A 24700-nucleotide genomic window follows, 5' to 3' on the forward strand; every position below is an offset into this window, starting at 1 on the left:
TTTCGATCATACAACCCCCAGTCGAGAGGCAGTGAGAACGCTCATGGGCCTGCGTCAGGACAAGAGACGGGTATCCCTATGCCATCGAGTTTCACACCGTGGCAGCTGATAGCAGCTGGAACCCATCCGCTCTGTTTGATGCTTTTCTGTATGGGCTTTCCGATCCCATCGAGGACCAGTTGGCTCCTCTTGAGCTTCCCCCCTACCTAGATTCTCTTTTCGCTCTGGCCATTAGAATCCACAGTCATCTCCAGGAGAAAGAGAGAGAGAGAGAGTGATCCAGGGCTGCAATTACACCAACAGTCCTGAGGGGTCAGTTCTCTGCTGATTGCTCTCCTTCGTGGGGCCTCCCCAACAGTTCTGTTTGGTGGCCGACGCACCAGCGCTTCCTACTGCTTCATAGGAGCCCATGCAGTTGGGGAGAGCCCGGCTCACTCCCAAGGAGCGTCAGCGCCGTATATGGGAGGGCAGATGCATTTACTGTGCTCAGCTAGCTCACTTCACGTCTGTGTGTCTGGTAAAAGGCAAGGCTCATCAGTGAGGAAGAGGGTGCTGGTGAGCCAAACTTTTTTTGGTTGTTTCACTCCATCTCGGCTAATTACTCCATCCCAGACTCTCAGTCATCCTGTGTTTGTGGACTCCGGAGCAGATGAGTTTTATTGATTGGAGGTTAGCCAAAAGACTTGGTCTTGATGTTGTTCCCCTGTCCAAGCCTTTAGAGGCCAATGTTCCAGATGGTCGCCTATTGTGCAGAGTCACTCACCGCACTAAACCAATTCAACTAATCATCGCCAATAACCACACAGAGTTCCTAAGCTTCAATCTTTTCAACTCTCCTTTACAGCCTCTCATCTTGGGCTATCCCTGGCTCTCCAAGCATAACCCTTACATAAACTGGTCCACTGGGGAGGTTACAGGTTCTCCTCGACCACTGGTCTCTGTACCTCCTGTACCTCAGGAGCCTCCAGTGTTTACTAGGTCTCCTGTCTCCTCACGCCCCTTGGTTTCATCGGACTCTGACTTCCCGGATCTTTCTAGTGTTCCCTCCTGTTACCTCGACCTCAAAGAGATATTCAATAAGACCCGTGCTACCTCTCTGCCTCCTCATTGGTCCTACGACTGCGCTATAGACTTGCTCCCAGGAACTTCACCTCCCAGAGGGTGCCTCTATTCCTTATCGGCCCCTGAGTGGGATGCTATGAAGGAACACATTGACTCTTCCCTTGCTGCTGGTATCATTCATCCATCCTCTTCTCCTGCTGGGGCTGGCTTCTTCTTCGTACACAAGAAGGATAAGATGCTTTGTCCCTGCATCGACTACCGAGGCCTGAATGACCTCAGCGCCTCCTTGATAACCAGCTCTTCGTGAAGGCGGAGAAATGTGAGTTCCATGTTCCCACCATTGCTTTCCTTGGATTCGTCATTTCGGAGGACAACATCCAGATGGATCCTGCCAAGGTCAGTGTGGTTGCGGAGTGGCCCACGCCTACCAGTCGCAAATTAGCGCAGCGTTTTGGGGGTTTTGCGAATTGTTACGCAATTTTGACGGTTCATGAGGAACTTCAGCACTATTGCCGCTCCACTGCATGCCCTCACCTCTACTCATGTCAGGTTATAGTGGTCTCCCCAGGCGGACCAGGCTTTCTGTAGGCTGAGGGAATGCTTCACCTCAGCTCCAGTTCTCACTCTCCCGGATTCCGGTCAGCAGTTTGTGGTGGAGATGGATGCCTCGGACGTGGGCATTGGGGCTGTTCTCTCCCAGTGGTCTCCAGGGGACAACAACCTTCACCCATGCGCCTTCCTATCCCGGAAGCTCTCAACTGCCAAGAAGAATTTGTGGGTAACAGGGAGCTGGCCCTGGAGGAGTGGCGCCACTGGTTGGAGGGAGCGGAGCACCCTTTCTTGGTTTGGACCGACCACAAAAACCTGGAGTACATCCAAACCACCAAATGTCTCAACTCCAAGCAGGCCAGATGGGCTCTGTTTTTTAATAGATTAAATTTTTCGTTTTCCAATCGGCCTGGTTCTAAAAACATTAAGCCCAATGCTCTGTCTCGCCTGTTTGACCCTGAATCAAGAGGACATTCTGCCCTCTTCCTGTGTGGTGGGAGCTGTTACATGGGGCATTAAGGAAGAGGTCAGACAGGCGAGTGTTAATGTTCCAGTACCGGACGGCTGTCCTCCGAACCGGTTGTTTGTCCCTGTCTCCCATTGCTCTCAGGTGATCCATTGCGGACGCTCTTCATGGTCAGGCAATGCTCCTGGTGGCCGTCCATGGAGAGAGAGTTTAGAGAGTATGTGGCTGCCTGTCCTGTGTGCGCCCGGAACAAGGTCTCCTGACGCCTGCCTCCTGGTCTCCTGCGCCTGCTTCCTGTGACTCATCACCCCCATCACAGCGGAGGCAATGTTTATGTTTTTGTTTATGTTGAATACAATCCTGTCAAAAATGCACCAAGAGTGTCTTTCCAAGTCATACTATTCCCAGAAATCCAAAATATAACTTGGTTTGTGGGCATAGAATCTGTAAAGAATCTCTATTTTGGATATTACACTACCCTAGAATATGCTGCAGAACTTTCTTCAGAGAGAGGCCATTTCTTTAGCATCAGTGTTGTAGTGTGATTTTCAGTTGTGGGAAGCTGTGCTGCATAAACAAACAGTGCCGTAAGCTACCACTGGCTGGTTAAACAACCACAGGCTATTTTCTTTTGTCCCTGCCGGATTACATTGTACATTCTGTGTAGAACAACATGTTCAGAAGCAAGTTTCTTTAGCAAAAGGTTGGAATTTCACCCCTTTAAATCTATTGAGAGTATATAAAATGCTATCAAAAGTAACCATAAACCAATACTTGTATTTCACAGCGAAGCTGCACAAATGTGACTTGTGATACATTGTGCGTAGGGGTATAGAGTAGTACTCAAACAGTATTCAATACTGAAAGTCTGTATTTTTGATGAGTAGGTCTCAACATTCCCTGTAACAAACCAATGCAGAGCTCTGAGCCCCCGGCTGCCACCACTATAATAAATGGGGGAAATCATTGTCACAACCCATGTTTCTTTCTGCTTTAACGTGGTTACATGACTGTAGTAAGACATTTATGGACTGCTTGATCCAGTGGTGGTGGATTAGAACAAAATCAAGCCAAACTGGTTTAAACCTTCTTTGCGAAGAGTCTCACAGCATACTGTGCAGTGCAACAAAAAGCATATTATGAACACTGAAACATTGGTTTATTTTATTATCCTTTGTTTGATTCAATCTATTTTGCTCTATTTTTTTCTTGAGTACCTTCTTCCTGCTTGTGAAAATGGGGTTTGTATTGATGAGCTGGGCCTGATATTGATTTCCCATCATTCCTGGTGTGGACATTTTCTGGTCTATTATACTACAGTCGCAGCATATTCCCCTAGCAGCCGTAAAGTGGATATATGGACAACCTGACCTTGGCAATATGGAGATAATGAAATATCCTTAATGACCCTTCCTGAAAGATTTTACAGGCTCAACTATAGACTGCCAACCCATGTACAATAATAGTTAGTGGTGGGAGACTTTAGAGGCCTAGGTAAATCTATTACTTGCTACACATACTGTATAGGGGAAACTGTTAACTTTTCTATTCGGCAAATGTGTACAGATTAAGGGCACACGGGTACATAATAGGCCCTAAAACCTGAATCAAGAGAAGTGAGGGAAGTTTATTTTGAATGTCACTGTTACTGTACATGAAGAAAAATATATGAAAAAAATATATATATATAATGAGAAGTGTGCCCTTTTTTTACTTTTACTGGTCAGTACACTGCAGTAATTTTGTTTATACTGTAGGTGCATTCTTATTGCTTTCACTCAATATAGGTATGAAGAATATTGTGCTTGGTCGGGGGGGAATCTAGGAGGTTATGATTGATTTTAACGACCTAAATCAGCATCGAAAGATTGTGGTTGAATTTATTGTATCATATTGTTTCCCAGTGCCATACTAGTTTAGACCTAGACCCCAGCATCTGCAGGTGAATACTGTAGATCATTATTCGCACTTCTATCTGACAGGCATTTCAGCGATACGTGCCGATAGAAGATAATCATCTGCAGAGCTGAGCAACAATGAACTCGTCCCACCACTCCACTATCTTCAGGAGAGCACTTCAAGCATGTTGCACTTCAAACACAAAAGCAGCCATCGCCTTTGATGTCATTGTCAAAGAATGAGTTTTGTTCCATCACATTTAAACCCCACCTCTTCCACAAGAGAGGGGGTATATCTGAAATCTTCGAAGATGTGGAAGGAGAAACAGATTTTAAACATGAAAAGAGTAGCTGTGTTGTCTGACGCAGCCCGCCATCCAAAGGCAATCATACAAATGCTCTTAGTGTTGTCACCAATGGATAAAATAAGCCTCTCTATCATTATACAGAAGAGGCCCATTTCATAGGTGTTCCTTCTGTGAAGCTAGTTTCATCACAGATGTGTATTGGTAATATTGGAATAAATGCAGTACTTCTTCTTAATGATTGGGAAGATCAGTGAGTTTAGGCTTTTGATTGAACTACTGTACAGGTCCCATCAGTGTGGGGCTCTTCTCTGCCCACTGTATCTTAAGGAAGTTTGGTTGCAGAGGCAGCTGGCTGAGCATGTCTGGTTCAGATGAAATCTTGCCACAGACACGGGTGCTACATAATGACTATAATCACAGCAGATAAGCAACTGGTGCATAGGAAAGAGGGAGGGGATGAGGGGGTGAGAGAGATAGAAAGAGAGAAAGAGTAATTGAATCCAGATGAAAGCTGTGGGGTTTGTGGGAGATGCCTTTCAGTGAATGACATTTAGATTACAGAGGCGCCCCTGCTCACACCACGGTCAATACCACCCTCTCCACAATGGAGGTCCTGAGGCTCAGCAACACCGCTCTCAGAATAAAGAAAACATATTTCACCAGCAAGGTGTTTTTTGAGGATGCAAGCCTGAAAGCATTTATATACTGTATGGACACAAACAGGATTTAGAGGATAACAACATCAATGTTACTGAAATCAATGTTGGTTTTCCTATTCATATCCAAACCGTTGCACTGTCCTGCAAATCTTTTTTTGCAAATCATTACTCCTGTAAATGGGCAATCTGGGATTAGTACATACATTTTTGGAATGTTAAATAAATTATATATAGCCATTCATTCTTGAAGACTATAACTTATAAATGCCTCATGTGCTTAGTTGTCTAACCCCAACTGTCAAACCTAAAATATCAGATTGTTTTACTCAATTGTTTGTAAACAATGTTACTGTAAACAAACACTGTATAGCTTTTTAAGTTTTACTATAATTTAGAAATTATGGACGGTCAGTCCTGTCTATGAATTTGAGTGGTTATATTTCTCCTGCCCCATACCTCATCTGTTTACCCAGGGAATGGTGATCACTTAGTTGTTGTTTGAATCCCAGATTGCCCTTTAAGAATGACGATGATGATGATGATGATCATCATCTTCATCATCATCATCATCATCATCATCACTATGCTTCAGTTTTGGAGTTTTCTTAAATCCATAGTTGTGATTTCCTGTGGGCCAACATTGTTATCTTCTGCATCGTATCGGTGTGTGATCTTGACACTGTGAACCTCTCAGTAACCTGTCCTCATCAGAATGTAGGGCACGAAAACTTCCCCTTTGTTCCCTCTCCTGGTGTCTCCTTCTTCTGGTGTTGACATAAAACTGCATATTCCTAATATTAGAGGGATCATATTGCCCTTCTGACATACTTCAAATGTATCTCAGATTAATGATATATCACGGTAAGGGATCTACAAAAACCATTAGTAAGCCTGACACTTTGACGTCAGATTTTAAAAAATTCCCAAGTAATCTTTTTGATTTATGAAAGTGTGTCCAGGTTCATCGAGAGTGATTTCAGATTTATCACATCCTGGTTAGAATTATTAATGATTTTCAATTTGTAAATCTGATGCTGCCATGTTCTCGAGTGCTCCGCAGAATCACCAAAGGCTGATATCAGGGTCCCAAGCTTGCTCCTGAAGCCATGATTACTTTATCAAAATATCTCTACCTATGAGTTACATTTCACTTATTTTCCACTCTTGCAGACTCTCTCCACTTCTCTTCATTTCTCTCTCCTCACGTACGGTGGTAGACACATTTTTCAAAAAATTCCCTCTAAACATCAGCGCCACAGCTTATGACATTGCTTGGCTGATCTTTTGAACTGAATTGAAACATCATGCTATTAATACTATTTCTGACTACATTAAGGTCCTTGACCTTTATGGCCTCATGTTGTTTTCAGACCATTGATTTGCAAATGACCACTAAAGGTCTAGCCCAACAGAAAACAGGACCTCAACACTCCTAGGGTTACAGTCATTTCTTTGAATAGAAGCCACAAAAGACATGTTGTGGTGCTTACAGCTTGCATATTTATTACTTCTATTTACAATATGGAAGGTTCCACACAAAGTGTAAATTATAAATAAGCTGTGTAATGACGGATTAAACTTGAATTGAAATGAGCTATGGTCCTGGTTCGGTTAAGGTGAATCGCCGCAGGGCGTCTGGTTAGGGATGAGGCACAGTCTATTTGAGGGTCTTTAATGAAAGGGTTCACCACCAGCCAACACACTCCAGAACACTCCACTTGTTATTATTTCTGTGGTTCTATTGAGACAGAAATGGCATAGTAATTAACAATCAGAATTAAACATATAAAGTATAGACAGACCTACTGTATAATAATAATAATATCATACATCTATTACCATTACTGTTAAACAAATATGTATATTGGAATTTCATCCAACAATCTAGATAATCAATACAAATAATATACATCCTATTTACTACTAACATACTGCACATACCTGCACATGATGATGCACATGTTTGGATGATCAGACTGGTGATCGAGTCGAGGACTATGTGGTGGATGGCATGCTGTTCCAAGAGATGGGTGCGATGGAGGCGGCCTCCAACTCGGATGAGCTGCGTAGAGTTGTCGAGTTCCGGAGTGAGGGTGACAAGACGACTGCTGACAGGACTGGCTAATCTGACTTCAGCTGGGTGATCTCGATGGAGAAGCTATCCCGCTGTGCCTGGCGAAGGATAACGAGTTCAGCCTCTTAGTAGTCATCTGCTTTCAAGACATCTGTAGTCCCTGCCGCCCCATGGAGAGACTGGCCTGTTGCATCCAGGAATTCACGTTTTAAACTGGCTGACATCAGGGAAGGCTGGGTTCCGAGCGAGACCACAGAAGGTGTGTGTTTTTATCTCCTCTTCCACTTCCATAGGGAAAGAAAGAGGCTTTTCTGGCCACTATTCCAGTGGTAGGTGAGGGAATGGCGGGCCTTGGTTCCATCGGCTTGTTTTAGCAAGGTCGACGAGGGTCTTGCCATGAGTGAGGTTGTCGACGGGGTTGTTCTTTCCGGGTCCATCAGTTCCTGTATTTCAGCCACTCGGGTGCCCACAAACACTGTTGTGGTAGAATCTGACCGCAGAGTGAGGCGGATGGTTAATGCTGAGGTCTGTCTTGCACCTTGGCTAACTAAGCTCCAGTCAGAGCTGCACACAGCTCCAGGCGAGGAACTGACTGCTGCCTTTTGGGCGCAACCCTCGATCTTTCAGTAAGGAAGGCCACTTCTGTCTTGCTTCAGAGCTCACTGTTCTCAGGTAGGTGATGGAGCCATAGGCACACTCCGGCACATCACAGAAGATATGAATGTCTCTTCGGCTTCTTGGAGTGTCCATTTCAGGGCTGATATAGCATCTGGGCTCGGAGATCACCCTCCCAAATCTGCCACAAGCAGACCAGGTCTTCTGGAAATTGGGGGTCATCCCACTCTCTCTTCTTCTCCTACAGGCACTGAACCAACACCTTGGCTCGAGTAGTGAAGGGTACGATGTGGCTGGCCAGGATCTTGTAGATGTTCCGCATTGTGGTTAGAGAGCCGTCAATTGGGTTAGGGGTAGGGTAGTATAGTATAGTATAGTTTGTATGACAGCGTATCAGTGTGACAGTGCCAGTGCAAACCAAGAGTGAATTCCTGGGAATCTGGTTGGCCTTGGGTGAGCCAGAGTTCACTGCTGGTGGACCTGGCCTCCAAGGGAAGGTGACTGACAATTGCTGGGATGTTACTCGCCCACTGCCTCAGGTGAAAGCCGCCAGTTGCTCGAAGATCTCGAAGCCTCACCACCAGTGCTTTGGCATCTTCTTCTGAGCTGAGGCTTTGCAGGCAGTTGTCCACGTAGAAGGACTTCTCCACTGACATCTTCTCCTGGTTGGCTATGGTCGTGAACGTGGGTCTGCAGTGCATACGTTGCACAGAATGGACTGCAAGTTGTTCCAGAGGGGAGGACCTGCCACTCATACACGCTGGGTGGATCTTCTCGCCTAAGATCCCACCACAGGAACATGAGCAGATTCTTCGGGAAGAGGCCGGACTTGATGGAAAATCCCAGGTACGTCACTGGAGATGGCCACGCCATGTTCTCTGAACCGTAGTAGCATGTCCAGTAGGGAAGGGCCAAAGGTCAGCGCTGGCAGTAGGAGGCTGTTAAAGTTGTCCCCTTTGTACTGAAATTAGCAATTGAAGACGTCTCTGTTCTTACTATTATTACAGGGATGCACCAGGCTTCAGACATCTGCTCCACTGCTTCTGATTCCAACTTGACAGCATAACCAGACTCCTCCAACTTCAGGATATCTGCTTTATATGCCGCGGCTTGGTCTGCCATAATAATAAGACAATGATAAACCTCCAGGTAGGTTACGGACCTAGAAGTAAAGGATATAGCTGCATTCTATGCAAGTAACTTAAGCATACCTGAAGCATACAAACATTCACGTGTGAAAATGACTAACTAACATACTGGCTAGCAAGGAAATAACATTAGTAGCATATAGTTATACAGATACAAGGTAACAAATTATCAGTGGCTAAAACATAAACATATACTCATAGTTAGATGCATGCACTCATAACAATGAGCTGCATCCATAACTTAAGGTATACTCTGACGAAACGTATAACTTTGGAGACGTCAGCTTCTTCATCTGCATCCACTTTCTTTCCTGACGAAGTGGGAGGGGAGGGAACGGTTTGTAATTTGGTGGGATATGCTGGGCTACTAAAAGGTAAGGTACCTCTATGATAGATTGAAGGGTGACATGGCGCGAATGGGATTAACCATCTAAGGAGGGGCCTTTTCCACAAGCTGTGTACATCAGATTTTTTTTCAGTACTAATACCAAATACCTGACACATGCACTTTTCATACACATCAACGTTTCCACTGATGTGTAACACGTAGACAACTGTGCATTACAATCTTTGTAACAATGCTGATATGCAGCAAAACTAAGATCATCACTTTTGAAGATAGTGGACCATGCCTTGGTGTTGAGGTTTAGTTGACTCTGATGGCCATGACATGTCAACACATCCCTTTCACTCTCCCATCCCTGTGACTGGATCTCAGCCCTGTATTCACTCGTTATGAGGGTGCTGTGGCATTCTGTTTACAATACGGCCATGACAGACATGAATAAGGATGGCACTTTGCGAGTAGGCAGTATTAACTAACGCCCACGTATTGTTTTGGCACCTCTGCTGATATGTGTTGTTTTGAAAGGGTCATCCACAACTAGCAAGGCCACATTTTCTCTGTTACAATTACAGTTTTTTTTTTATTGCCTCTCAGTAATAGTTTATTTTTATTATTTTATTATGTATTACTTGTTATTATTTAGTTACTACTTATTTTTTTACATTGTTAATTTTACATTCACGCTGGTTTCGTGATGCACTAGCCCACCTCAAGGGTAATGTGTAAAACTGTTGATCTCACTTTTCTCTCTCTCTCCTTGTTGAAATACAGCTCCTCACCAGCCCTCAATGATTCATAAAAGATGCTGCCCAACATAAATATCATACCAATATTGTCTCTTTAAAAGCTTCAAAAGTTGCATCCACCTCAGTTATACTGCTAAATCAAGGAATGCCGCATTATATGATGCATTATTATACCATGGCTTATCATATTATTTTTTATTTATACACTGTATTTCTTTAGAAATAAGCAGAATAATAAACTTTGAGAAAAAGCAGTTTTTCGAAGGGGTTCTGATTATAACAGTAATGTCATAAACAATGTATTGATATACTCCGGAAGATATACAGTATCTACATTTCGGAACCAAAACTGTTATATTGTGTTCTTCATCAGGGCTGATAAGAAAGGCAGAAAGTTAATATTGTGTATTATGGGTATAATCAGATACTATAACCTGTACGCTTCACTGTCCAATCTGTTATAGCAACAAATAGACTTTCTGTTTAATTGGTTACTTTCTTCTTGTTCCTCTCTCAGTAATTTGCCAGTTGGTGAGTCAGTGTGATACAGTGTTTATTGCTGTTTGGTAAAGAGCCCAGGGGAGTTTGTGTGTCCTAGTGGAGGTAATTAACAGAGATGGAGGGGTGGCAGCAAAAACTCTGGAATTTCACACTAAATGAGGGCCTTTCCCACTCTTTTTCAATGATAACTCAATTGTCGTATTTGTTTTGTCAATCTCGCAAATGCTGTCTCAGAACACTCTGAGTTGGATTCTCAGATAACCTTGGAATTGGCAAACAGCGTAAACTGATCTGGAAGCCATTTTATTTTAAACATTGTATAGTTCAGCTGATTGAGAGAAGTCACAACCTAACCGTAAAGAATGTGTGATAATGATCTACTGTAGCAACTACAGTATAAACTGTACTTCAGTTATCATTACATCATTTTTTCATCATGACATTTTTTATTATCTTACAACTGCAAGGCTTTAGGTGTGACATTGTTTTTGAGAGAGGTATGCATTTTGAAGGTCTTGACTCTGTCCCTGTATCAGTTCCCTGTATGGTGGGGTATGGAGAAGGGCTGGTATTCCCCACCCTCTCATCCCATTTCCATTCTTTGTGCTTGCCTGGGGACATAAAACCATTAACCCTCCAGAGCAGTCGCCTCTTTTCCCTTAATGAGAGTCTGGTGCTACGACAAATGCTGTCATCCATATTGCTCAGGTCCTCTACGTTACATTTTAAGGTGATTTTGGCATTCTGAGGAGAGATGAGGTCTGATCATTATCATTATTGTGAAAATAATATAAAATCCCTCTCTTACACAGAATCCTTCACAGGAAACTGAAAATTATAAACTAGATTTGAGAGCTGGTGTAGATATTCCTTTGTTTGCATGGAGACAATTCTCTTCCACCATACAGCAGGTGCTCTATAAACACAGGGACAATGGTATTTTCATACAAAATCCTGACTCTCCCTTGTTAAGACATGGAGGCTATTTTCTTATAAGGTATCAAAAGCAGGATCACCAGTGAACGGGGATGCGTAGATGTAAAATCCAGATGCTCTGAGAGGACACTGAGAGACAGGCTGATTTCTCCAGGGGGTGAGAGAGGGAGAGGAGAAAATGTGTTCTTACCTTCAGCTAGACACTATTTTGAAATGGAGTTGGAATGCCAAAACCTTCCATTGCCCGAACTGAACTGAGAATTCTGATTGGATAAAAACATGTCAATGCTAATTTGGTCTGATGTGCCTCGTTCCATATCCTCACCTCTCTCTGTGGCCATGTGTATCCCAGAGGGACTACAAAGGTGAAGGGTGACAGTGCTGGTAGAATTGTATATTTAATTCCTGGCTGTAGGGCTAATGACAGATCTGTCCTAGAGGTATGTTGGGTTGAACAAGTCAAGTGAAGGATCAGTGTGTGAGAACCCATCCACCGTCTCTAAGCCAGCCTCTGCTGACAAACTCTGACAAAGGGAGCCATAAGCTAACAGACTTGACAACAGGAGTTGACAACCAAACAAATTAAGGATGGCTTATGATGAAGTATTGTGGTCTGAGAGGGGAGACAGAAAGTGCCAGGACTTAATTTGTGTCAGACTAGCAATGATGGTAATGAATTCCTGTGGTTGGGCTGGACACTGTGCCAGGTTTTGATATTCATGCCATGAAGATTGCAGACACAGATTCAGAACAGGCAATGCCGTCATTTCTCGTTGCATCACTTCCTAAATATATTCCCCTCATATCCATATATGTGGATAAAACCTTCGATTTTAAGTCCCAAACAATTTTCTTAACAAACTATATTTTTGGAACTGTGGCTTTAAACCACAAAGTGCATGTTCATGCAATCCTCCATTATACAGAGTCTCTAAAGTCTTTAAGGCTTTGAGCCTGAGTATTTTATCCATCCTGTAAATATCCCTTTATTGAGAATGTCGATGAGAAGATCTGGTTACCTATGTTGGATCCGAGGAAGGGGGAGACTTAATTGCTCCCAGTGAGTGCTGTCTGAGGACTTGATTAGACCTCGAACCACTTCTCATGTTCTTCATTTGTGTGGCGACGACCTTCCTCCTGACTGAAATCAGGCTGGGGTCTTTCCATGTCTACTGGTCTCCTGAGAGTCATGCCCCAGTGACTCTAACTGACTGCATTTACTCCATTTAACTGCAAATCTTACTCAGTGCAAAAATAGATAGATGTGTTTTAAACAAACACACATTTGTAGTATAATTTGATACATTAAATAATTTGCATGTTCTCTTTACTTTTAATTCATAGTGTTCACAACATTCATTTTAAAACCATACTGTTTTAATTCCTTTCATTTGAGGGTGTGTTAATAACTTGTACATGGTAAATCATAAAGAAGATAAGACTGGTCAAAACAAACCTGAGGACAGACAGAGCTGTCTTCTCTTAAGTGTACTTTTGCTAATTGTATTAGATCAAGGAAAAGGAACTGCAGCCACCATAAAAAAAGGAAAAGAGAAAATCACAATAATAGCGCTCAACTGAGCCGCCTGCCATTAGCAAGATGAATTAGTCGGGTCCATGCTAGTGACAACAACTACAGAGGGAAACTGATCCTGGTGCCTTCAAGACCTGAGCTCCCAGACACCACCAGGAAGCAGACATAGGGCCGGTCAGACCCTGGAGACCCAGGGGTCACACACACACACACACACACACACACACACACACACACACACACACACACACACAGACAGAGAGAGAGAGAGAGTATACATACAATGGTAAATGCCGTTCTATATTCTAAGAAAGAGCCTTGTCCTGGTCCTTGATAAATGAACAATACACACAGAAACCAGAAACAAACTATTTGTTATGTACAATTATTTTGCCTCTTTTTCACATTTCATTTATGCATTTCGAAACTCCCCAGTACAAGCCCACTAGGTCCCTTGAGGGCTATCCCAACTACCCTATGTCATTGTTCAGGGTAGAGCAAGGCCCCTTGGTCAGAGGCAGGCTACATGGCTTGCACTGCTGCGCATAGGTGACATTGACTACAAATGAGGTTTAATATTGGATTCCAGGCTGGCAGCCCTTGCCCTGACTCCATTGCACAAGGGAATGAGCAGCCGCATGCAGAAAAGTCTATCAGATCACATACAGAAGCATTTCTAAGAGGAGTAGGGAGAATGAAAGTCACCTGGATCCCATGTGTATGTAGTGGAGGTAGTTTGCTACAAGACCTGAAGACATTAGTTCCCAGGCTAGCTCAGTATACTAATGCAGTCTCCATAGATTGGTTGGTTAAATGAAAATATAAGTACTGCAATACTTTTGGCCATAAACCATATCAGAGCTGTTTTATCACGTCATATCATTTAGGGTTTCCCAAGCTTTCTGATTGGAGTCCAACAGTAATCATAATCATTGAGTTAAACCAAAAACATGTGTATGCCTTGACAGATAATTGAATCAACTTAGACCTGCTGTCATCAGTTCCATTGAATTTCACATCAACACATTTCTTTGTCATGATAGTTTTCCTGAATGGTCACTATCTATATGCTCCTTATTTGTAGTGGCCAGGGGTACAGTGATGAGTGATGGCAAGTGAAGTATGACATCATGCCAGTGGGTGGCTTGTCAGAGTGCTGTACTAGTGAGGTCACTGGTCTCCTAATGACTTCCTCAGGGTTCACAGCAGCAGCCTCCTTCCTCGCCCTGCAGTGACCCACCCCACCCGGACAGCTCAATGCTTAGCAAGCCTCTCTACTGGGTTAAATAATTTTCCATTTGGATTCTCTTAGCATGAACTTAAAATGCTTTCTCTATTTTACACTTGCATGGGTATATATGATATAAAGATTTGCTAATAACGTAGCGTTAATAGCATGGATTTATATTTGTTATCACGTGTCTCTGTTCCCCCATCATAAGTCCTATTACATGGTTAACCCTTCCTAGAGAGAGCTACAGTATGTACTGTACAGTATAGCCTTTATTGTGGCCAGTAAAGATCTGGTTGACACACAAACATGGCCTCTGCAGTGCAGCCTCACATCTGTATTTGTTCTGCTCTGAATCATAGGTGGCCCAAAGCTGTCTTGATAAATAGCTACTCCAGGCAAGCATAGAGTATGCTCTCTGACACTATAGGTCACACAACCTTGTTGTTGGGACCAAGACTAATGCAATGTGAAGTGTCAAGTTATTATACTGAAACTAGACTGTGGAGCAGAACCTGAGCAAGTCTGGTGATAGGATGTAGGTGAAACAAGGCAAGGTGAATGTAAAAAGGTCACAGAGGAAGGAGATAGTGAGCAAATGAGAGGGTATAGTCGGGAAAAAAATATTACACATTAAGGGAGGACTGCTGGAAGTGGAAAGGAGCATTGGGGTACTTGCTAGTTGATGTGAATCATAATTGGCTGCTCAGAGCAGGTGAAATGTACTGTAACACACAATGCTGACTTGGTAGCATATGATGCTTGTAGGGAACTTGTTTGTTTATTTGAAGAAGACTAAATAATGCAATAATAATCCAACTCACTGTGTCTCCTGAGCAAATGCCTCAGCACCTGTCAAAGATTTGCAGTATGTTGCCTATTGAGGGAGAGGCAAGAGGAAAACATGCTATTATTACAAAGCCAAGTAAACTCAAAGTAATTGTCTGCAGATGGTGAAAACAAGCCGCAGCTGTTGATACTGTGTGAAACATGAGATATAAAATATAAATGTAGCAGCAAGGGATTGAGAACACACAGCACCAGACCAAAAGCTAATGACTTCCCATTATACAATATAGCTTACTGATCTGATTCCACTCCAGATACAGAGTATTGTAGAGCATTTACAGGGAGCAGGAGAGATGACCTGAGAAACCTGAGAGAGAAAGAGAGAGAGAGAGAGAGAGAGAGAGAGAGAGAGAGAGAGAGAGAGAGAGAGAGAGAGAGAGAAATGGTCTGATTTCACTGTCTTTTCTATTTTTTGTGACTTGATGTCAGTGTACTTTACCAGCACAAAGGCATCCCATGCTTGCTGACATGCCTCTGCTGAGAGGTAAAGAGAACATCTGTCTCCTGTCACAAGCCTTCACAGGCCTGCCATTACCCAACAAAGTAAGATAAGCCACCATCAGTTTGGGGAGGAGGCTAGTTGAAGCCTTGTTGCAATCCTCATTTTGCAATGCATTTTGTAGCTAGGGAAGGAAAAATGTACACATGGTTTCAGTGGGCTTTGAAATGGAATTGAGAATGAACTCCAGAGATGGTGGGATCAAATGTTAATTAACTGAACGGTTTAAAGCTCAAAGACCACTCAGGACTCATCTCTTTATAGAAATCAGCCCTCCAGATCTACTCAGTATAGTGAGACCATGCCCCATTATGCTCATGCTCAATAAATCTTAGTCTCAAGCTTGAGTGGTGTGCTCCTGTATCGAAGTCTCTGACAAAGCAACTTCTGATGAAGCAGGAGGGGTGTACAGTGTCATTACAGTACCATATCTGCTGGTAAGTGCCACAGGCGCAACATGTAAAATGTCAAACTCTCGAACCCCAAAAGATATGCTCAGTGAATATTTCCTAACTTCCTCATTTCAACCTAATCATCAAACAATGCTTACAGTACCTCTCCACTAGTGAAGCTGTTTTGGTAGCATACTGTAGGTTATTTACTATTTTCAATAGTATGCAACCTATTCTACTGTCGGTCATTTACATCAAAGGAGCAAAACCAAAAACAGCAATCATTTTTCATCTCCATCCCTATCTCCTGGAGTGTGTGTTCACATAGCTAATAAAATCTGTGTTGGGAAAGCAATACATTTGTCTATACATCACCCACCAAAGATGGAAAGCCAGTCCCAGTGCTATAATGGGAGTATGCTGTGTCAATGAAATATTAAAGGATCCTAATGAAAAATAGGAAGATTGCCTTTCTCTGCACACGTTCAAATGTGTTTATTAATTTATGTTTTAAATCATACCAATTTCATTTGGTGTGAGTAGTGCAAGGCAATAAGAGCAGTTTAAATTTTAATGTATAAACAATGTTCCCCTATTGAAATGTAACATGGGTCTTTGAACAATGTACTACCAGCAATAAATCAAAAAGAGTAGAAAATTACATTTTGCATTTAACAGAATATGAACTCTACCTTAATAAAATAAATGATATCTTTCTTTAATTTAATTGGCGTCAGCTCAGATCTTGCAGATTGCTAATATAATTCAGGATTTCCATATTTAATGATGCATGCTTTTCATGGTAAATTTTACTTGGAAAATGTTGTCTTTAATGAACCTTAGAGAAAGCTCTAATAGGCATCTTCAGTGACAAATGTAAGTTCTTTATTTCTAAAGGTCTTTTGTTCAATTTTGTTGATTTGAATACATAAACCCCATGTTATGTAGAACTACTGAAATCAAACTAAAATTATTGTACTGCATAATAACTGCACACATGTAATATTTGTAATTGAAAATATATCATACTGTACAGTACATCTTGATCATAAGATTAAAGCCAGATAATAATGACTAAATTGTCAGAGAGTGCTTGTGTTTTTGACAAAACATTGCATCTCCAGTTCATACAGTAGCTATGTTCTACTGTTTCAGTAACATCGGATGAATGCTTCATTTTCAAGGAGTCTACTGAGAAAATGGGAATAAATGGGTGTCAATTTCCATTTTAAATTGGTAACCAATGACCCATTGAGACAGCCTTTCTACCACAGACAGACAGAATAACTTGAATTAGAAGCGCCTGACATTTCAGTTAATTGCACCAAGCATGTCGGCTCCACAGTAACCTCCAAACAAGGTTCAATTAAGTCTTCACCTTCCATACGGTGTCCATAATGAGAGCAAAGGTGACAGAAACAGAGCTACAATATGAGAGAGGAGAAGCACACAGTATGATAGTAAGCTCTCTTTTATTACATAAATAAGATAAGTTCCATTAGCAAAAATGGTTGCACACATTGGGGATAATGTAACAGCAATCAGAAAGCTTAAAACCAATTAATTATTTTTTACTAGGGAAGGGGCTTTTGCCTCAACAGAATTATGATGAATCATTTTTATAATGAATTTCCCTTTCATGAAGATCTACATTGATTGTGTTCATACAATAATAGCACTTACCTCCTGAGTGTCAAGCACTCTAGCACACTTCTATGCTTTGTTGTATTGTTGATGGAGAAAATGGATAGGGCTGTCGATATTGCATTGAAATCCCTGAGTGCAGATGTGGTTGTGGTGACCAGTCACAGGAGGCACTCTTGCTTGTGTTGAATGAAAAGAGTGGAAAAACATGACCACAATATTTTCAGGAGGACCACACCCTGTTATAACTTCTCCTCCCATGTCGCTGTATCTCAAATGTGCAAATGTTAGACTAAACTGAATGTGTTCACACTACATATTACTATGAAGATTTGTCAAAGCTCTTTTTTTACAATAGTCATGATCAAGTTATCATTATCATTCAATTAAACATGTATTGTGCCAATTTCCTCACTCATAGTCACACTAATCTTCATAATTGGCAGACTCCTCAAAACACTTTGCATCCATAAGCAATTTCCATGCAGATGTCTATGAGAGGCTTACTTCATTGTCCAACGATTCAACATTTTGTTTGTTTAGGATAATCCAGGATTTGAGTTAATCACAGATCTGCAAACAGGCCAATTAAATGGGGCAATCAATTTAGCTGCATTTGTCAGAGGGTTCAGGCAACAATTAGCACTATTAATATGATCTTGTCACATGTCATCCTGGCACATGCAATGGCTTCTTGCTAGCTGTTTCATGTATTTCTAATGAGGCACATGCTTCAAAGTGCTTGTGATGTTGTAAAACCTTGTGTTTGGCTGTGTGTTTAGCTGGCCCTGTGGATAAACCATACTTTCTCTGAGGAGACTGTTGATATGCCTTAGATAGTACATCTTGTGGTCTTTTGGCATATTTCTTCATAAAATCAGTGAGTGAATGACTTGGTCATCCCTGATGCAGTGACTCTAAGGGTCTATTGTTATACGTCATATAAGACTAGCGTATGAACAATAGAATAACAACTAGGATTTACATCTTGAAAGCAAAAAGTTTATTTATGTTTGAAATTACACATAACTACCACAAGGAAGACCTTTCAGTCCAGGGTGTAGTCTGGTTAGAAATAAACACTAAACATTTTTAATACATTAGAATCACTGCCACAAATCATTTTTCATGACTTTATCAGTTTCAGAATCACATACAATACAAAAAAGAGAAAGAAAGTTTAAACCCTGTCAAACAGAGCCTGAAATTTACAGTTCTGAATACTGAAACCTCTATGCATTACAGTTTTTATAATGATTTTTTTGCGTGAATTAGTAACAAGATGAGCAACATTCAAAATGTTCTGCAGTATTTACAACAGTTTTACTGTTTGGTGTTAATTTTTGACCAATGTTCTTCCTGCCCCTCCCTCAAAATCCATCAACCTACAATGTTGCACCTCTCCCTCATTATCTTTTCATTTTCATTTTCGCATTATTCTTAGTATTAATATTATTGTTAACATTATCATGTTTCTTCTTTTTGTCTTTTTAAAGTTACAACAAAGCAACTTTATTTTCTTAAAAGATTAAAATATACATTAGATTACATGAAGAAAACAGAGTTTATTACAATATGTAATCAAAGTAACTAAATAAAAATGTTAAATAAAAAGACAAAAACTATGGTGGTGGTATTGTTTAGAGGTAGTAAGTGAGCACTCTAAGCTATAGAAATGTTGAAAATCTATTGGTTTCTATGAGTTTGAATGAGGTAATAAAGCTGTGTATTGATTGGTGGGATGTATAAATACTCTTAAGCTATATTATGTACAAGTTTTGTGTGACTGGTATTTGCGTGCCAAAAAGAAGTGCTTTAACTGGTTAATTTCACTGCTAGACCCATGAGTATTTTCAATTGATAGCCAAAAATAGCATATTTCAATATCAAGTGACTTTTGCTTAACACCAAATTTTAAACTCAAATGTTGATGGCAATTGTATGAGCTTAAACTTGTTGATCACCATTAAATGTGTCCCAAGTTTTTACATACGATATTGTCCATTCTTCATGCCAATGAAAGGACAGGTGCATTGCGGTTGTAAGGCAAAAGAAACATTGAGAGTAATTATCCAAAGTTGCCCGTTAATCTTCAACAGTAGCCTTGTTGAGTTTCTGTACATTACAGACAGATACAGTATAAACCATTGCATTCAGCAATGGAACCGCTACATTGTTATTCAATTTACGCTAGGTAAGAGACCAAGTAATTCACTGATCTAAACAAAAACAAACAAAAGATATGACTAAAAAATATATATTGCATTTCAAAACCAATGCGTTTTAAAATACTTATGACAACACATAATGTATTTAGTTATCACTCAGCACTTGAATAAATTCAGCTTGCAGCTGGAAACAATATCTTTATATCAAATGTTAGCTCCAGAAAGTTCAAATCAATGTTGAGCCGGAATTGTAATGCAGATAAAGATCTGGGTCTGGTTTGATTTGTACATTAATGTGCTTACCCCTTCATATAACAAACATAAACTAGAGCAATGGTGAATCATAGTTGTGAGACTGATGAAGGTTGAGAGAAGACTTCACTGAACTACCAAGAAACAGCAGGTGTCCATATTGTAGAACGTCATCGTAAGGGGGGTTTGAGGACTCTGGTAGATGCAGCAGAATATTAGTTCTGAAAAAGTTTTGTTTATCCTCTCTGGTTGGTCAGTCAGTGAAAGTTCAGGCTCTACAGCTTGGGGATCAGATGCATTGTTAACAGATCAATTCGAGGTATCAGAGTGCACACTTCCAGGTCCTTCTGTCGGGGATATTACAGAAGATGGAGTCGTTGCATCTTGCCATCCCCCATTAGCCTAGGAAGGAAGCATAAAAAAGGGATCACAATGAAATAATCGTTAATTTGATGTTACTCTACAAATCTAAAATGTGCATGTAAGCAATTTGATATTTTAGTAATTAAGGTGCTTCTATTAGTAATCAAGACAAGTTATGTACCTAAAGACATTTTGTTATCATAAAAAGGAACAATTTGCAAGAATAAGATGACCATAGTTTAAGTTAAGATATGCATTGTGTATATGTATGCACTATAAATGTGCTCAATAGCTAAGTAATCAATAAATTAAATAAATACATGATCTAGCAAGCCAATGGGCATTATTTGCATTACACTACTGTAGCATCAGCAGTGAGACTTCTAGAAACAAATTTGCCTTATATCTCAGCCAATGGGAGCGATCCCTGAAATCAATGTCTAATCAGATTTCAGCAGTGGCAGACAGCTTGTCGCTACATATTCTTATGTCAGTCAAGAAGAGGAAAGGCTGGGGCTGGGTGAGGTGGGGAACACTGAGTGGAAGTGACGGGGCAGGGCCTTTCCAAGAGAGCCAGTCTGAGCCAGCCTGACTTGGCTTTGCTTGCGGCAGGGACTAGCCTTTGCTGGATCCCCCGTCATCATCAACAAAACAAAAGGTTAGCGTATGCTAATTTATCTAAAATTCTCTTCATTATCAAAACAATCCCTCTGCATTACTGTAAAATGGGAGCTGTAGCACTCGTGGGTCATTGGTGGAATTAGTATTTTGATTATTTAGATTCCCTTTACGTCTGTAAATACAGAAGCTTTATCTGGTTTCCATTGTCATAATGTCAGTACTGCAATAGAATGAGACTATTGTGATAGACTATCAATTTCTTAACATGAATCATCTAAAACATGGTTTTAGTGTGTTTCCTTTTTCAGGTGCCAGGATTGTATGTGTTGACTTGCTAGCAATGTTTTAGTTTGGAGTATGTATGTTCTTATGGTTATGAAGTGAGCTCTGCCCTAAACAGTGCAGGAAAGTGAGAAACCTTGTGAGAGAGTGTGAAACACTTCAGTTGAGCCTGCTAGAGGTTGACACTTCTCCTAAAGAGCTTCAGGCTATTGGACCTTCAACAAAACCAAAATGACACCAAGCTCTGTGAAAACTGACAATGGCATCTCAGCTTTTTCAGTATCTGTGACGTTGTAAACACATCACAATAGCATATAGTATAGTATCTGCTTAAAATGTAATATAATGATATATTGTATTGAGTATATGTCTACAGTATAAGGATGAAATTTCAAACATGCTAATTTAGGATCCATTGATTTCCATTGGTTGTTGCTAAAAAATGCTAACAGCTAGTAGTTAGTGACTGTGCCAACATATTCCTTTCAAGGTTAGGAACCAAATATGTGATTTTTGTAATATCCCTTTAATATCCATGATAGCAATAAATTCAGTGGACTGAATTAGAAATTCTGCCTCCGTAGATGTTCTATTCCTATTACAATTAAAATAGGCTGAAGCAATTGCTACATTTTAACTGGCAACTAAAAGCCCAACCATATGAATAAAAAATGTGTGTTTTGTTGAAATTCCCCAGTTCAACTGCTTTTAAATGCTTAACATGTAGCACCTTTATATGTTTCTATTAGAATTGACATATTGGCTCATGAGAATTCCTCTCAATAACAATAGCCATGGAAGAAAGACAAAGATGAGAAAAAAGGCATCAATACAGAGCCTTGACATCACTACTGCTACAATCATAAAGAAAACAAATGTTAATATTTCAGTCTGTGATATTGTTGAGGGAAAGATGTCAGTAACCATTTCTCTCTCTTCCTCTGTCTATTTCTCTTTCCCTTCTTGCTCTCTCTCTCATCAAATAAATTAATCTTTACTCTGATGGCTTCAGATTATGCACTGTATTACAAAAAAGCACCATATCAACCCTCATCAAGGAAGATAGCATTCACGCCTTGGAAAGGCTGCAGGCAATCACACTTTCATATTGTATCATGGTGATAAGACTGTGGTGAATTCTCTGAAGCATTTCAAAACAGCTTAATGAAACCTACTGTAGAAGCACAACTAAAAACCTTTTCATTTCATTTCAGTTTAAGTCAAACAAAATATTACAAGATATTTATAAAAGCAAAAACTGGGGGATTTTTAAATAACATGTATTTTTATTCTCCTGCCCTGTGATCTAGGTGTGTGCATTATTAAATTATGCTTTTTTTGTGCCAGCATTTCTACTATCTCCAATCTTCATGTCATACAGTATGTTTACTCCATCCTTTAAGAAGCTCAATAATTTGCTATGGCATTGTTAAATGGGGTTTCTCACTTCCCAGCGAACATACTGTAGATTAGCCAGCTGCTACTGTAGTATCTAGCTATTGTAACTATGCTAGCTAATATCTAGCTATTCTAACTATTTCTGACATGATGAACTTTCATTAAATCTGAGCAATATTATATACTTTGCCCTAATATACAGTAAGTATATGGACATGTTACAGTATATTGACAGGTCAATATTCTAAACCTACAAGCACCACATTCTCTTCTTAACATAGAACTAATAAGTACTTCTGACTTTGTCATCAAATATCGCAAGTCATTACAAAGTGGGCAGCAAGGTGAGTTCTACGACACCCGAGTTTACAGCTACACTGTGAATGGTGTTTCTCATCTAACAACCTCTGTTTCCAGAGTGGTACATGAAGAGCAGGTACAGAGACACTTACATTCAAGCCATGTGGACTGTACATAGTGTTTCCCCCCAGAGTATTATTGTATCCTGCCGTCTGACTGATAACATGGCGCAGGGTATCCACCTAAGGGGAGAGAGAGGGTGGGCAAGCTTGTCAATATATTGGGTCATAGGGGGCTTACATACACACATGCTCAATGCCACGTTTCAAAACATACAGGACCTATAGTATCCCATGTGGGAAAAGACTGAGACACAGACAATACACTAACCATACTATGGTGTATACTGTACTATATCCATTCCTATATCAATGTTAATGTAGATGCTGTGTAGTGGCTGTTATGTATTGGCACAATAGGTTCATCAGTTCATGGCATGCTTATGTCCACAGCAACAAAGTGTTAGTGATATTTTGTTCTCTAGGACACAAATGTCTACACTGCTCATAGCTATGTGGAAAGTGATTGTGGAAAATGTGTACATTTTAACATTGACAGACATATTACAATGCTGTAAACAAAACAATGTGCACAAATAAACAGGACAATAATATTTCAGAACGGGCATACAATACAGTATGATACAGACATATGGTTAATAATCTTTTTTTTTCTACTTTGTCAATGGATTACTTTTGACATGTTTATGGTTATGTTCCTCTATGCCTGAACCTGAAGAAATAATGGAATGGATGACAACAACAAGAATGCAACCAAAATGAGACGAATACAGGAAAGGATACAAGAGAAGAATTTAGGGGAAATACAGTACCATATACCCAACACCAACCCAAGAGCTCAAGTCAAAGCCAAATGCATTCACAAAATGTTACTTCAATTGAGTCTGTCACAGATATCAAATAAATCAATTGATCATCTGGAGAATACTTTTGAAATAATTGCTTATAGCAATGGGGTGGGATAATTTTTTGTAGGCCAGAATATTCCATCCAAAGCGAATTAAAATCAGTAAACACATTTGTGTCCAACTCAATGAGAAAGCCAAACATACTGTACAGTACAGTACGGCTCACTTTTGCAGTGGAAACCTCACTGTGGGAATTTGAGCAAGCCCAAAATGGGCAGCATGTCTTATTTACTGCACTTCAGACTGCACTGTGGATGGCTCAGTACACAGGCAACTGTTGGACGGCTCTCTGCACTGGCACACAGGACCGGTCCCTGATTGTGGATCCTACCTGTGACTGCACATTGGCTCCGACTTGTGCCCCTTGGTAAGAATCCCCATTCAGACTCTGCATGCTCAAGAACATGTCCCCAGAGTTTGGGAGGTTAAAAGAACCTGAAGAACCTGGAAAGGGAAGATGTAAGTAGCTGAATAATGATAGGGCTACAAAGAAAGAGGCACACACACACACACACACACACACACACACACACACACACACACACACACACACATCATACACACAAGCTTACATACACACAGAGAAGCAAACACATACATACTGCACAAACACACACACACACACACACACACACACACACACATCTCCCACTACACTCAGTAAAGATTTCCAGAAAGCAAGCAACTACAAAAGGAAAAGAGAGAAGGGAAGCAAAGAAATGCAAGATAGAGGAGAGGATTATGGTCATCTAACTCTGGGGAAGGGCATACAGATTGTCCACAAAATAAGTAGGCAAAACAAACGGAATGAAATCACATGACACAGATAACCAATACTGTGTGTGGTTGGTCGCCTAAGCTCCCAATAGTT

The 24700-nt window shown here is 40.8% G+C and overlaps 1 protein-coding gene across 7 annotated transcripts in view; it reads right to left on the reverse strand.

The window, feature by feature from the left end:
- Nucleotides 1-20023: 20023 nt before the first annotated feature.
- Nucleotides 20024-24700, reverse strand: part of pbx3b (pre-B-cell leukemia homeobox 3b) — a gene marked incomplete at its 3' end in the record, with an annotated part of 64734 nt that continues 60057 nt past the window's right edge. For 3 of the 7 annotated variants that reach the window (XM_083674094.1, XM_083674091.1, XM_083674092.1), the window contains 3 exons: nt 24161-24273; nt 22994-23083; nt 20024-20279 (listed from right to left, as the gene is read on the reverse strand). In XM_083674094.1, coding sequence (XP_083530220.1) covers nt 20187-20279; nt 22994-23083; nt 24161-24273 — 296 coding nt within the window. Of the gene's footprint in view, nt 20280-22981; nt 23084-24160; nt 24274-24700 lie in introns of those variants that run through there. The other 4 variants (XM_083674097.1, XM_083674096.1, XM_083674095.1 and 1 more) reach the window with 2 other exon arrangements.

The sequence above is a fragment of the Argentina silus genome (assembly GCF_951799395.1).
Source record: "Argentina silus genome assembly, chromosome: 7".
Taxonomy (NCBI): Eukaryota; Metazoa; Chordata; class Actinopteri; order Argentiniformes; family Argentinidae; genus Argentina; species Argentina silus.